General features: G+C 48.0%; 1 protein-coding gene across 2 annotated transcripts; it reads right to left on the reverse strand.

Annotated features, from left to right (window-relative positions):
- Positions 1-2,239: 2,239 nt before the first annotated feature.
- LOC126989430 (uncharacterized) lies at positions 2,240-8,372 on the reverse strand. 2 transcript variants are annotated; one of them, XM_050848027.1, is made up of 2 exons: positions 7,630-8,372; positions 2,240-6,866 (listed from the first exon to the last, which is right to left on the reverse strand). In XM_050848027.1, the coding sequence occupies exon 2, from the start codon at positions 6,658-6,660 to the stop codon at positions 3,046-3,048; it is 3,615 nt and encodes a 1,204-aa protein (XP_050703984.1). In that variant the 5' UTR covers positions 6,661-6,866; positions 7,630-8,372; the 3' UTR covers positions 2,240-3,045. The 2 variants fall into 2 exon arrangements, with proteins under 2 accessions (XP_050703984.1, XP_050703983.1); XM_050848026.1 differs by having other exon boundaries at positions 2,240-4,242; positions 4,432-8,372.
- Positions 8,373-13,716: the final 5,344 nt, after the last annotated feature.

The following is a 13,716-nucleotide window of genomic DNA, read 5'->3' on the forward strand; positions in this document are numbered from 1 at the left end:
GCAAAGTGGAACAGGTCACAAGAAGAAGTGATTCTTGATATCGTAATTATATACATACATGCGTCATCATTTGCTTTCATAATAACAAAAAATAAACTTGGGTGGGACAGATCCCGACAAACAGTCGACAAAAGACATGGTACCGTGTCGAAATTCATGTATGTATTCCGGATGGGATGTCTCACGATCTTGGGATGTCTCATGACACCACACCGGTAGTCTTTCTTGGTGGGGCTGATGGTAAGCCCCAGCCCGTTATGGCGCAAGCAAATGTTTATATTGGTGCCATCCTGCTTGGCCAGTGTTGCTCCCCAGAGCTCATCTTTGGTCCTCTTTTAGAGAGAATCTAAGAGTCCGGGTTGATGGGTGGCCACTCATCGGTGATTGAAAAAATGTCAGGTTGCTCGTAGCGGCGGGCGTGATGTGAACATGCGTCTTCCTGGACGCCACGAAGCACGCCAACATTCAACCGTCGCCTCCCCCGAGGCTGTTTTTTTTTTTATTATTATTATTATTATTATTATTATTATTATTATTATATGAATCAATGAAGGTGACCCGCCGGAAAGCACGAATGCTATAAGCCAGAAGGCCCAGCGGACGACACTTCACCGATATCGGGAAATACAGAATGAAGGAGAAAGCAAAGACTAGGAAGATGGAGGAAAATCTCGTAGGTAGCGAGATAAGAGAGAAGAAAGGCATTCCCATGTATTTTAAATGTTTCACAATTACTAGAATTAATAATCACATTAGGAAGTGTATTCCACAGAGTGACGGTCGCTGGGATGAAACACCGGGAAAATTGTGATGCATTACATCGGTCGACAGACAAGGAACGGTCATTTAGGCCCAAGGAGTGTCGTGTAGCACGCGATGGTTGTGAGAGAGCAGGCAAACGACGGTGCAATGGGTGGTCGATATAAGACATAATTTTGAAAAAAAATAAGACAATGATCCCACCAAGCGGCGATGCCGAAGTTTAATCTCGAGATTCGGAAGAAGAAATTTAATCTGGTTGAACACACTATCCAACAGCTTTAAGTGAGACTCAGCTGCAGAAATCCAAATGGAATGACAGTACTCGAAATGAGGCAGTATGAAGGAGTAAAAGCATTTTTTACAACATCATCAGAGGAATAAAGCTGACCACTTTTTTATATTTTTTTACAGCGAAGGAGACAGCACAAGGGCACAAAAAAGGAAACAACAATAAAAAAGCCCGCTACTCGCTGCTCTTGTAAATAATCCGAAGAGGTGGCCGAAAGAGCAGTCAATTACGTGAGAAGAGGTGTCATGATGCCTTCCTCTTGAATGAGTTCAAGTCGTAGGCAGGAGGAAATACAGATGAAGGAAGATCGTTCCAGAGTTTACCAGCGTGAGGGATGAAAAAGTGAAGATGCTGGTTAACTCGTGCGTAAGGGATTTGGACAGTAAAGGGATGAGCTTGAGTAGAAAGTCGTGTGCGGCTGGGCCGCATGAGGGGTGGAGGCATGCAGTTAGCAAGTTCAGAAGAGCAGTCACCATGAAAATATCGATAGAAGATAGAAAGGGAGGCAACATGGCGGCGGAATTTGAGAGGTAGAAGACTATCAGTAAGAGGAGGAGAGCTGATGAGACGAAGAGCCTTATACTCCACTCTGTCCAGAAGAGCTTTTTTTTTTTTTTTTTTTTTTTTACAGCAAATGAGACACCGCAAGGGCGCAAAAAAAAAAAAAAAAAAAAAAAAGGCCCGCTACTCACTGCTCCCGGACAGAGGTTAAAGGAGTGTCCAAAATCAGAGGTTAATTTCGGGAGGAGAGGTGTCCTGATACCCTCCTCTTGAAAGAGTTCAAGTCATAGGCAGGAGGAAATACAGATGAAGGAAGATTGTTCCAGAGTTTACCAGCGTGAGGGATGAAAGAGTGAAGATGCTGGTTAACTCTTGCTTCAAGGGTTTGGACAGTATAGGGATGAGCATGAGTAGAAAGTCGAGTGCAGCGGGGCCGCGGGAGGGGGGGAGGCATACAGTTAGCAAGTTCAGAAGAGCAGTCAGCGTGGAAATATCGATAGAAGATAGAAAGAGAGGCAACATTGCGGCGGAATTTAAGAGGTAGAAGACTATCAGTATGAGGAGGAGAGCTGATGAGACGAAGAGCCTTAGCCTCCACTCTGTCCAGAAGAGCTGTGTGAGTGGAGCCCCCCCCCCCCCCACACACACGAGATGCATACTCCTTACGAGGGCGGACAAGGCTGTGAGGGACAGGGCCCAGGCGTAGTTAGGTGGAGGGGACGCCAGATCAAGTCCCTCGTTAGGCCCGGTATCCCTCAGCTTCCCTGGGTGCGTGGCGAGATAAACACTAGAGTGGCTTTTACATTTAATTGCCTCCTCAACACCCATACACACGGGAGAAGTATAGTATTCCCGGGGTAGCGTCGCCCAGCGTCAACAGAGTCCCGGTTGGAGAGAGCCAGGGGCCACTGGCAGGGTGGTGACGCGGCGGCGAGACTGTGTCGGGACTTCGGAGTTGGAAGGGCCCTGGGGCCACAAGTAGGATGGAGATAAGGCAGCGATATGAAGCCACAACGTCCGATGAGGAGGAGAGCAAACACGGGGGCAGCAGACTGGCAGGGCTCGTGTCAGCCACAACCCCGCTCGGCGGTGAGCAGAATGGGAGGCCGGTAAAGGTGTTAACTCGGCTGAGTCCCAGGGTAGTCTCTCCCACACCTCCACGCCGGTCCTCCACATCACGTTCCTTCGAACCCTTGGAGGTATGGAGCAGGGTTCGAAGCGCCTAACCGCGGCCTTTGAGAGGACTAGCAGGGCTTGAAGTGCTTCTTGCTGAGGTGAAACAAGGGTAAATAAGTCGTCTTCCCTCACACATCCCCCCTAACAAGACTCGATACAGGGAATCGAGATAAGCTGAAGGGAAGACTAAACCCCGACCAAGAAAACCAAAACCCAACAGAACAACGAAATATGAGCAAAATAACTTTATCCAACACCACCAATAACGAAAACCTAGTACGACCCGGAAAAGGACAAGCAAATATATACCCCAACGATTATTCTGATCTACTTAAAAGGTCACCACCGATATTATTCTCCCCAGCAATATGAACTACCCTAAATCTATAACCTTGAAGGCAAAGGGCCCAACGGAGGAGTCTGTCGTTACCCCCCTTGAAGTGTGTTAGGTATACTAGAGGCTTGTGGTCTACCTCCAGCACAAACTCTTTACCTCGAAGGTAGTAATCGAAGTGTCTGATGCCAGAAACAACGGCCAAACATTCCCTCTCAATCGTGGAGTACCGTCGTTCCCGATCCAATAGTTTCCGGCTGCCATAAGCCACCGGGTGAGGGCAGTCTTGGTGGAACTGCAGCAAGACAGCTCCCAAAGCCTGGTTTGAAGCATCCGTCCGTAGCACAAAAGGGCGAGTCTGGTCCGGCAACCTCAATACTGGATCGGAGTGTAGAGCAGTCTTCAGACGTTCGAAACATACTTGTAGTTCCTCGGTCCATACAAGTGGTTCGGGGACGCCCTTGCGCAGAAGATCCGACAGGCTGCTGGTGTATGAGGCTGCATCCGGGATGAACATTCTATAGAAGGATATCATGCCTAGAAAGGATCGAAGCAGCTTCTTATTAGAAGGAGGTGGTATTGAAGAGATGGCCGATACCTTGTTTTCCTGAGGGCGCAGGGTGTTGCCGTCCACGATGAATCCGAGGTACTCAATTGATCCGAATCCAAACCGGCACTTCGAGGGACGGGCGGTAAGACCATGCTGTCTGAGACGGATGAGGACGGAGTTGAGAGCATCGAGATGTTTTCCCCAAGTTGAGCCAAAAATGAATATATTATCAAAGTAGAAAGTTACTCCTTCCAGACCAGCAAGGACGAGTCGCATCAATCTGATGTAAGTGGCACAAGCTGTAACAAGTCCAAATGGGAGGCGGCAGAACTCCATCAACCCCAGGTGTGTCGGAAAGGCTGTAAGACACATAGCTCGGTCAGTAAGTGGTACCTGGTAATAAGCTTTGGTTAGGTCTAATTCTGAGAAATACCTGCTCCCGTAGAATTTATGAAGGTCTTCCGTTATGGTAGTTATTGGCTCCGCATCGAAAACTGTAATGGAGTTTAGTACCCGGTAGTCGACGGCAAGGCGGTAGTTGCCAGCAGTCTTTTTGACCATGACGACTGGGGAGCAATGCGGTGACGTGGAAGGCTTGATGATCCCTTGGCTGAGGAGTTGTTCGACTTCCTGTTGAAAGAAGGGCCTGAGATGGAGGGGGATCGGATAGAGTTTAGGCTTGACGCGCTCAGTGGTACACACTTCTATGTCATGTTGGAGGGAGGAAGTACAACCAGGAATTTCTGAGAAAACGTCCTTGAAGTCGGAGATGAGCTGGAAGAGTTCACTGCGTTGGGATGTGGTGAGTGTTTCTCTTACCTCCGGGACGGTGTTCGAGTCGGCCTGATCCAAGCGACCATCCGGGGTGATTGGGAGATCGTCGGCCGTTTCGAGAAGTTCCGGCTCGGCTAGAGAAAAGGTTAACTCCGGGGCATCCTGTGCATCACTGGGGAGAAAGATCTCATCCAAGACAGCGGCTTGGTTCACCTGGGCACGTCTGTAATAGCGTTTCAACAGGTTAGCGTGGTACAACTTGGGTTTCCCTTTTTCCTCTATGACGTAATTAACTCTGTTCTTACGTTCGAGGACAGTGTAAGGACCGTTCCAGGCCAGCAGCAGCTTACTAGTGGAGTCTGGAAGGAGGACAAGCACCTCGTCGCCTGGCTTGAACTGTCGGTCCTGGGAGTTCAAGTCAAAGTATGTCTTATATTTGGCGGCGCTTATGTCTGCGTTTTCAGCGGCGATTTTCGCACAGTCCGCTAGCTTGTCCTTCAGCTCTATAACATATTGGTAGCAAGATCGATCATCAGTAGTGAGCTTGTTATCCTCCCATAAATCGCGCAAGATCGAAAGCGGGCCCCTTACTGTCCTTCCATACAGGAGCTCAAAGGCAGAGAATCCTGTTCGATCGCTCGGCATTTCCCTTAAGGCGAACAAAACAGCAGGTAGGTAGCGGTGCCATTCCCGAGGCTTGTCAGAACACAGTTTTCGTAGAGATGCCTTGAGAGTCGAGTGGAACCTCTCAATCCTCCCGTTGCCACTAGGATGATACGGCGTAGTAAAGAGTGGCTTAACTCCTATAAGCCTATGGAGTTCAGACATCATCTGCGAGGTAAACTGTGTGCCTCGGTCCGACAGGATCTCACGGGGAATACCCACTCTTGAAAATATTTCTAACAGTGCCTCAGCTACCGAAATGAAAGTAACTTCTTTTCGGGGGACAGCTTCAGGAAACCCTGTGGCAAAGTCTATGAGTGTTAGGATGTACCGGTGTCCTTCAGAGGTTGGAGGAGACAAAGGGCCAACGATATCAACAGCAACCCTTGAAAAGGGTTCTGTAATTATTGGGAGTTGTTTCAGGGGAACTGGTTTCACTCTTCCCCTGACGGACATGCGCTGACACTTGTCGCACGACTGGCAGAAGCTACGGATGTCAGACCACATACCTGGCCAGTAGAACTGTTCTCCGATCTTCATCCCCGTCTTGCGGTGCGAAAGATGGCCAGCTAGAGGACTCTCATGGGCGAGGGTTAATACTGCACGGCGGCATTCTGCAGGAACCACTAAATATCTCTTGCCAGGCAGGTTTGGGCAATTTGACGAAAGGCAAATCCGGTAAAGTAGTCCTTCGGATACCTCATAGCTAAAAGTGCAGCCCTTACGAGTGACATCTTGTTCACCATTGGCGGCCTTGTTCCGCAGGGCTACTAGAGTAGGACACGCCTTCTGCAAATCAGAGAATTCTTTAGGTGTCACAGACAAAGGCTCAAGGTTTGAGAGTACCAAAGGGTGAATTTTCCGAGCGGCGGCAGCACGGGTCTGGACAGCCGCCACCTCAACTGGAATAGGAGGAGTTACAGTGTCTTCGTAGATCTTGGTGTTGTCCGGGTCGTCAGGTGAACGCACTCCTTCGACGTTACCCACCAAGACGCTGCAGTACTTTAATGGGGCGCGAACAGCGTCGATCCAACCGTCGAAGTAGGGACAGCGAAGGAAACACCTTACCACCGGGAATTCATCCGCTCGTCCCAAGTAGTCGAAGCAGCGAACGGTGTTACACTGAGAGACGTCCACGTCGGGCAGGGCTTCCTCTGACACTAGAATCCTAGAGCATCCCGTATCCCGAATGATTGTTGACACCCTGGAGCCGTTGATGGTGCCCGTAGTGTAGTACTGTTGACAAGAAGGTTTAGAGAGGCAGGACGCGACCTTTACATTTCCCGGGGAAGGGTCAGATTTAGGCTTTTGTTTGAATAATGCAGGATTTTGAGGACAGTTTGGTCTAATGTGGCCTGGCTCTCCACAATTATGGCACTTAACTGAGGATGATTTCCTTGAAGTGGATGGAGATCCCTTTGAAGACGATGGTTTAGTAGAGAGCGGCCGTTCGTTGGGCTCAGTCACTGAAGGGTACCTTGAATAGTAGCGGTGGGCAGAAGCCCAGATATCGGCGCGCTTTACGGCTTCGTCTAGTGTGCGAATGTTGTTCTCCTTCAGGAACATCCGTAACTCAGCTGGGACGGAAGCCATAAACTGGTCAAGGATCATAAAGGACCTGAGATCCGAGAAGGAGAGAGTTACCTCGCTGGAGTCGAGCCAGTGATCGAAGTGTCGGCCCAGAAGGGTGGAGAATTGTTGGAATGTTTCCCCGGCACCGAGTTTGGCTGAACGGAAGGCGCTGCGGTAGTGGTCGCTTGTCCGGTGGAAGTGCTGCAAAATGGCTGCCTTCAGCTGGCTGTAGTCTTCTGTAACGTCTGCAGACAAAGAAGTGTAAAATTCAGCCAGTTTACCGGTAAGCAAGCTTCCTAGGTAGATGGCATAATCACTGACGGCAATCTTGAGGAGAGAGGCGACTCGTTCGAAACGAGTGAAATACGAAGCTATCTCTTCCCCTTCGCGATACACTGGTAGCTTGGGACGAGTGGCAGGGTCGGCGCCAAGGGGGGCCATACCTTTGTTACCAGGCGCTTGAAGTTTAAGCCACTCAAGGGCAAGAGCATGCTCCCTTTCCTTTTTCTTCTCTTCTCGCTCCTTTTCCTTCTCTTCTCGCTCCTTTTCTTCCCTTTCTCTCCTCTCTTGTCTTTCACGCTCCCGCTCGTCCCGTTGGCGTGACTGCTCCTCGGAGACGAAGTTCCTGAGGTCGTCCCCTTCGTAGCCCAACTGTCGTCCTAAGCTGACTAGTTCCTGAATTGACGACATCTTCAACGGAGTACTAATCAACAGAACAAGACAAAACAATATAAATGAAAACAGTTAAGCTGTTCAACCTTCTAAATAAATAAACACAAACAATGGAGACTACCAGCTCAAAAAAAAGGGGTGAATTAAATCACCACCAAAGTGCACGAAACACGACCCAAACTAATGTGAAACATTAGGATGAAGGGGTCCAAGGTCAGAAGAGTTAAACTCTGCACCTGACAATCACGAGGCCCTGAACCAGAGTCATCTATGACGCACCTGGTTAGGCAAAGAAAGAGCCTCACACAACAAAAAACCAGTCACCAAAACACTCACGTTGAGCCCGGAACAGCAAGTGGAGGTAGGGGACAATCCTGACCGTCAATGGTGACTGGGGTGGTTCATCTCGCCTCGAAGCACACGGAAGGGAGGAGGAATCCTGGCGAGGTCGCCACTTGTGAGGGACAGGGCCCAGGCGTAGTTAGGTGGAGGGGACGCCAGATCAAGTCCCTCGTTAGGCCCGGTATCCCTCAGCTTCCCTGGGTGCGTGGCGAGATAAACACTAGAGTGGCTTTTACATTTAATTGCCTCCTCAACACCCATACACACGGGAGAAGTATAGTATTCCCGGGGTAGCGTCGCCCAGCGTCAACAGAGTCCCGGTTGGAGAGAGCCAGGGGCCACTGGCAGGGTGGTGACGCGGCGGCGAGACGGTGTCGGGACTTCGGAGTTGGAAGGGCCCTGGGGCCACAAGTAGGATGGAGATAAGGCAGCGATATGAAGCCACAACGTCCGATGAGGAGGAGAGCAAACACGGGGGCAGCAGACTGGCAGGGCTCGTGTCAGCCACAACCCCGCTCGGCGGTGAGCAGAATGGGAGGCCGGTAAAGGTGTTAACTCGGCTGAGTCCCAGGGTAGTCTCTCCCACACCTCCACGCCGGTCCTCCACATCACGTTCCTTCGAACCCTTGGAGGTATGGAGCAGGGTTCGAAGCGCCTAACCGCGGCCTTTGAGAGGACTAGCAGGGCTTGAAGTGCTTCTTGCTGAGGTGAAACAAGGGTAAATAAGTCGTCTTCCCTCACAAAGGCCCCTGTATATGGACAGCAACTGTGCAGGGGAGAAGAACTGGCGGAGACGGTACAGAACGCCCAGCCTCGAGGAAGCTGATTTAGTAAGAGATGAGATATGAAGTTTCCAGTTAAGATTTTGAGTTAAGGATAGACCGAGGATGTTTAGTGTTGAGGAAGGTGATAGCTGGGTGTTGTCAAAGAATAGGGGATAGTTGTTTGGAAGATTGTGTCGAGTGGATAGGTGGAGAAACTGTGTTTTTGAGGCGTTGAAGGACACCAGGTTCTTCTTGCCCCAATCGGAAATAATAGTAAGGCCTGAAGCTAAGCGTTCTGCAGCCTCCAGCCTTGAGTCGTTAAGTTCCTGAAGGGTGGGTCTTCTATTAAAAGAAGTTGAATAATGCAGAGTGGAATCATCGGCGTAGGAATGGATAGGACAGTTCGTTTTGGAAAGAAGATCATCAATGAACAACAGAAAAAGAGTGGGAGATAGGACAGAACCCTGTGGGACACCACTGTTAATAGATTTAGGGGAAGAACAGTGACCGTCTACCACGGCAGAAATAGAACGGTCAGAAAGGAAACTGGAGATAAAGGTACAGAGAGAAGGATAGAAACCGTAGGAGGGTAGTTTAGAAAGCAAAGATTTGTGCCAGACCCTATCAAAAGCTTTTGATATGTCCAGCGCAATAGCAAAAGTTTCACCGAAACGGGTAAGAGAGGATGACCAAGAGTCAGTTAAGAAGGCTAGGAGATCACCAGTAGAACGCCCCTTGCGGAACCCATACTGGCGATCAGATAGAAGGTCAGAAGTGGAAAGGTGCTTTTGAATCTTCCGGTTAAGGATTGATTCAAAAGCTTTAGATAGACAAGAAAGTAAAGCAATAGGACGGTAGTTTGAGGGATTGGAGCTGTGTGAGTGGAGCCGCCCCACACGTGAGATGCATACTCTATACGAGAGGGGACAAGGCCCCTGTATATGTATAACAATTGTGCGGGGGAGAAGAACTGGCGGAGACGATACAGAACGCCCAACCTCGAGGAAGCTGATTTAGTGAGAGATGTGAGGTTTCCAGTTAAGATTTTGAGTTAAGGATAGACCGAGGATATTTAGTATTGAAGAAGGTGACAGATGGGTGTTGTCGAAGAATAGGGGATAGGTGATTAGAAGATTGTGTTGAGATCACAGGTGGGAAAATTGAGTTTTTGAAACATTGAAGGACACAAGATTCCTTCTACCCCAATCGGAAATGATAGCAAGGTCTGAGGTTAAGCGTTCTGCAACCCCAGCCTGGAGTCTTATAATTCCTGTTGAGAGGGTCTTCTTTTCAAAGAAGTTGAATAATGCAGAGTGGAGTCATCAGCGTATGTGTGGACAGGACAGTTTTTTATAGAAAGAAGATCATTGATGAATACATACGCACTTACGCAACAAACCATTTTTTTGTGAGACTGCCGACGCAAGTGAACGCAGGTGCAGCTCAAAAGTGAGTTTGGGATCAAGGGTACGTCACTCCGAGCAACTTCAGTGAGGAGCAATTAGGGATCGATATTCCACTGACCGCAGTATCAGGGTGAGGAGGAAAGGGAGTCCTTGACCGGCTAAGAACCAAACTGTGGGATTTACTCGGGTTCAGCTTCATACCCCACCGACCACACCAAGACAGACACATCGCGTGAGAGAACATTGGCAATTCTCTGTCTATCCTGAGGGGAAGGAATTACTGCATATATATTAGACATATATTAGACTCGATTGCACACCACATGTCAAATGTATAAATATTATAAAAAGAAGCGGTCCCAGGACACTGCCTTGGGGAACACCAGATATAACTGAACTAATAGAACTGTAACAGCCATCAACAGTCACACGTTGCCTTCTCTCAGTTACAAACTCGGATGAACTTGAAGGAAGCGGCCTCCAATTCCAAGAGATCTGACTTTAAACAAAAGGGCCTTTTGGTTAACACGATCCAATACGGAGCTAAAATCAAGTGAAATTAGTCTAGCTTCTTAACCAGCATCAAGAGCAACTTGTACGTCATGAGTTATGCAGACAAGAGCGTCGGAGGTGCTGAGACCTTTTCTAAAACCAAACTGACTAGAGGGTAATAATTTGTTTGTATCTAAAAAACGAGTGAAACGCTTGGCCAGCAAGCACTCAAAGATCTTAGACAAGACCGGGGTTATGGAGATGGGTCTGTAATCACCGGGGTGAATAGAGGGTGAGGATCCCTTAGGTATCGGGGTAACATTAGCAGTAAGCCAGCATACTGGAAAATAAGCCTTACGTAACAGAGCTCTAAAAATAACTGCCAGTTCTGGACCCAATAGAGACGCTATTTGTAAAACCGGAAGATAGAATAGTACGAAGGGAACGATGATGAGTTGCTGAACCTAATCATACCTCCGACATCGTACCCGGCTTCGTGCAGTCCGGGACTTGACTACTCGTATAATGAGAAGGTAGTGGCTAATAGAGGGGGAGCAAGCACGTACCCAGATTAAGGTAGCGCTATGGTCGAGGGCATACACCTCCGTGGTCTAGTGGTCAGCGTGCCTTGCTACTACTCCGCGGGCCCGGGCTCGAATCCCGGTTCGGCAGTCGGCGTGCAGCTCACCCAGCTGTTACTCCTCCCTTTCGGGCTGGTCGATAAATGGGTACCTGGGAAAACCTGGGGAAGGTAAACTGTGGTAACCTGGATGTCACACTGGCCCTGTGTCCCGGGGTGATGGACTCCCTCCCATCACAGGCTCAAGGGCCAATGTTACGGAGATGAGCACTGAGGCCACGCGCTGCTACAGCGTATGCCCCCAACTTTACCTACCTTTATGGTCGAGAGTATAGGCTACATATACACATTAAACATTAATAAAGAAAGAACTATCAGCAGCTAAGACTTAAAATTAATATGATAAATTCAGTGGTGATTGTACTTCATTCTCAATGCATAGTTAAATATAGAAATGCGTGGTGTCATGCAGTATCATGGCCGCATGGCAGAATTTATGAAAATCATGACACGGCCATTATTACATGTATGACAGAAAAATGCTTATGTATGTGTATACGTATATAATAGCCTAATATTATAGAGGTTTAGTTTCTTGAAACTCCTCATAGTTCATAAAATGTCGCCAGTGTTTGATCACGCATCCTTTACGATTGTTGTATCCATCATCCTGAACAATTATGACAAAGCACAAGGAAATATATTGAGTTTTGAATTTTTCACGAATTTTTTAAAGTAATAAAAATCAGGGTTTGAGATCGCCTTTTAAAGTTTTATAATTCTCTCTCTCTCTCTCTCTCTCTCTCTCTCTCTCTCTCTCTCTCTCTCTCTCTCTCTCTCTCTCTCTCTCTCTCTCTCTCTCTCTCTCTCTCTCTCTCTCTCTCTCTCTCTCTCTCTTTTTTCAAGCATTTCCAGATATTTCTTATATCAATTTATATAGATGATCCTCACAAAGAGCCATCAAATTATTTTAATATTTATCACTATTTATAGTGGGTGATATCGCCATGGGGTAGCAGTATACAAACCACTCCAATGTGCCTTTTCAAGTAAATTTCATTTGCCTCACTGCTGGGGGTCATCAGAAAGCTACTCTTTATGATATACATTTTTTTAGCCAGCAGCGGGCACTTCTCTTCCCTCCATAACATTTCCTCATCAATCACACTTGCCTAGGGCAGGTCACCGCCCCAAGGAACATAGATTTTTGCTTGGTGGGAGGGAGGGAGCGCTATTAGGGTGTCCAAAAGGCGCTAGATACTCGGTGTTGCCAGCTCCACCCTATGTGAACATTTTACAGAGCACACACAGCCTCGGAACAAGGCGTAATAGCCCGCACATACCCAGGAATACAGACCGAGGTTAAGCCCCTGTCCCTTTAAATGGCCAAGAGTAGGTGACAGAGGAGAGACATTTTTTTTTATTCTAAGATATTTTTGAATAATTTTAGCATTTAAATATGCAGGAATGCTGAGGGGGTAAACTATCGATTTTTCACCCATGCTCGACCACAGCGGTACCTTACAGAAGCCTCTTGATGGTTTATTGAGGGCGGAGTCATGCTTGAAAAGGTGCAGCGGAACGTAAGTCAGGATGATGAAAAACGACGAAGGACAACTTTTGTTAACTAATAAGTTTCATTAATGTCTTGTTTTTTATACTTCTCGATGTTTTGCGAAGGAGAAAATTATGAAAAGTCACTTGTGGAAGTTAATGAGACGAAGACACACTCACACCTACACACACACACACACACATTCCACCTCCTCTCTCCACACACACACACACACACACACACACACACACACACACACACACACACACACACACACACAAACAAAGTGCAAATCATGTTAACGGTACCCAAGTTACATATAAATATTAGGAGTGCATGGCAAGCGAGTCAGTGCCGTGGTGGTCCTGGGAGAGGGAGTATGCATGTGTCTCTCGTGCTGCCCTGATGATAGACTGGCTCATTACTTAGGCATCTGTTGACACTTCGGTGGGGGGAGAGAGAGAGAGAGAGAGAGAGAGAGAGAGAGAGAGAGAGAGAGAGAGAGAGAGAGAGAGAGAGAGATTATTATTATTTAGTAAATTAATTACGCCCAAGGGCGACAGATCTATTGACATTTGTGCAGCAAATTAGTTACATATCGGTGACTCGCAGGGCACGTTGCAAATAACTTTGTGAGACATACGTACATAGCCTATGTGTATAATACCCATCCACGCCAACACACACACACACACACACACACACACACACACACACACAGTACGTAAATAAATGGACATAAAGTACACACACACACACACACACACACACACACACACACACACAGTACGTAAATAAATGGACCTAAAGTACACACACACACACACACACACACACACACACACACAAGCAAGCAAAATATATACAAAGAACAAAATATATACAATTAACAGCCACCAAAATGCGGATATCTAGCAAGAACTGTCTAAGTTGTCTGCAGTGAGAAAATATTTACAAGTTTGGAGTATGGTCTGTCTGCGTGGGAGTAAGTTTGCTACTGTGGGTCACTCGAGGCAGTAGTGTTCAAGGGTGCTGGAGTTCGGTTGTTCGCGCAGCTTGCAGGAGGAGTAGTGCGGCACATCCTCTTCTTGGGACACCTGCCACACTGGCCGGTATCAGAGCCTGAGCCGCGCACTCACAACATTGTGCCTCCGTACCATGAGGCCGTGTCGGCGGTACTTGCGACGACACTGGAGCATGTTGTCGTGGTGCTAGATGGACCCACTGTTGGCCCGTTCTGCGTCATTGCGAGGCACTGTCTTGGCGAAAGCAGCTGAGTATATG

The sequence above is a fragment of the Eriocheir sinensis genome, unplaced genomic scaffold (assembly GCF_024679095.1).
Source record: "Eriocheir sinensis breed Jianghai 21 unplaced genomic scaffold, ASM2467909v1 Scaffold1168, whole genome shotgun sequence".
Classification (NCBI taxonomy): domain Eukaryota; kingdom Metazoa; phylum Arthropoda; class Malacostraca; order Decapoda; family Varunidae; genus Eriocheir; species Eriocheir sinensis.

Bases quoted from the DNA above. Each gene is read 5' to 3' on its own strand.
- LOC126989430 (XM_050848026.1), bottom strand. From the start codon at position 7,311: ATGTCGTCAATTCAGGAACTAGTCAGCTTAGGACGACAGTTGGGCTAC. The intron at 4,243-4,431 runs GTAAGAGAAACA...TTCTTTCAACAG, and splicing joins ACTCGAACACCGTCCCGGAG to GAAGTCGAACAACTCCTCAG.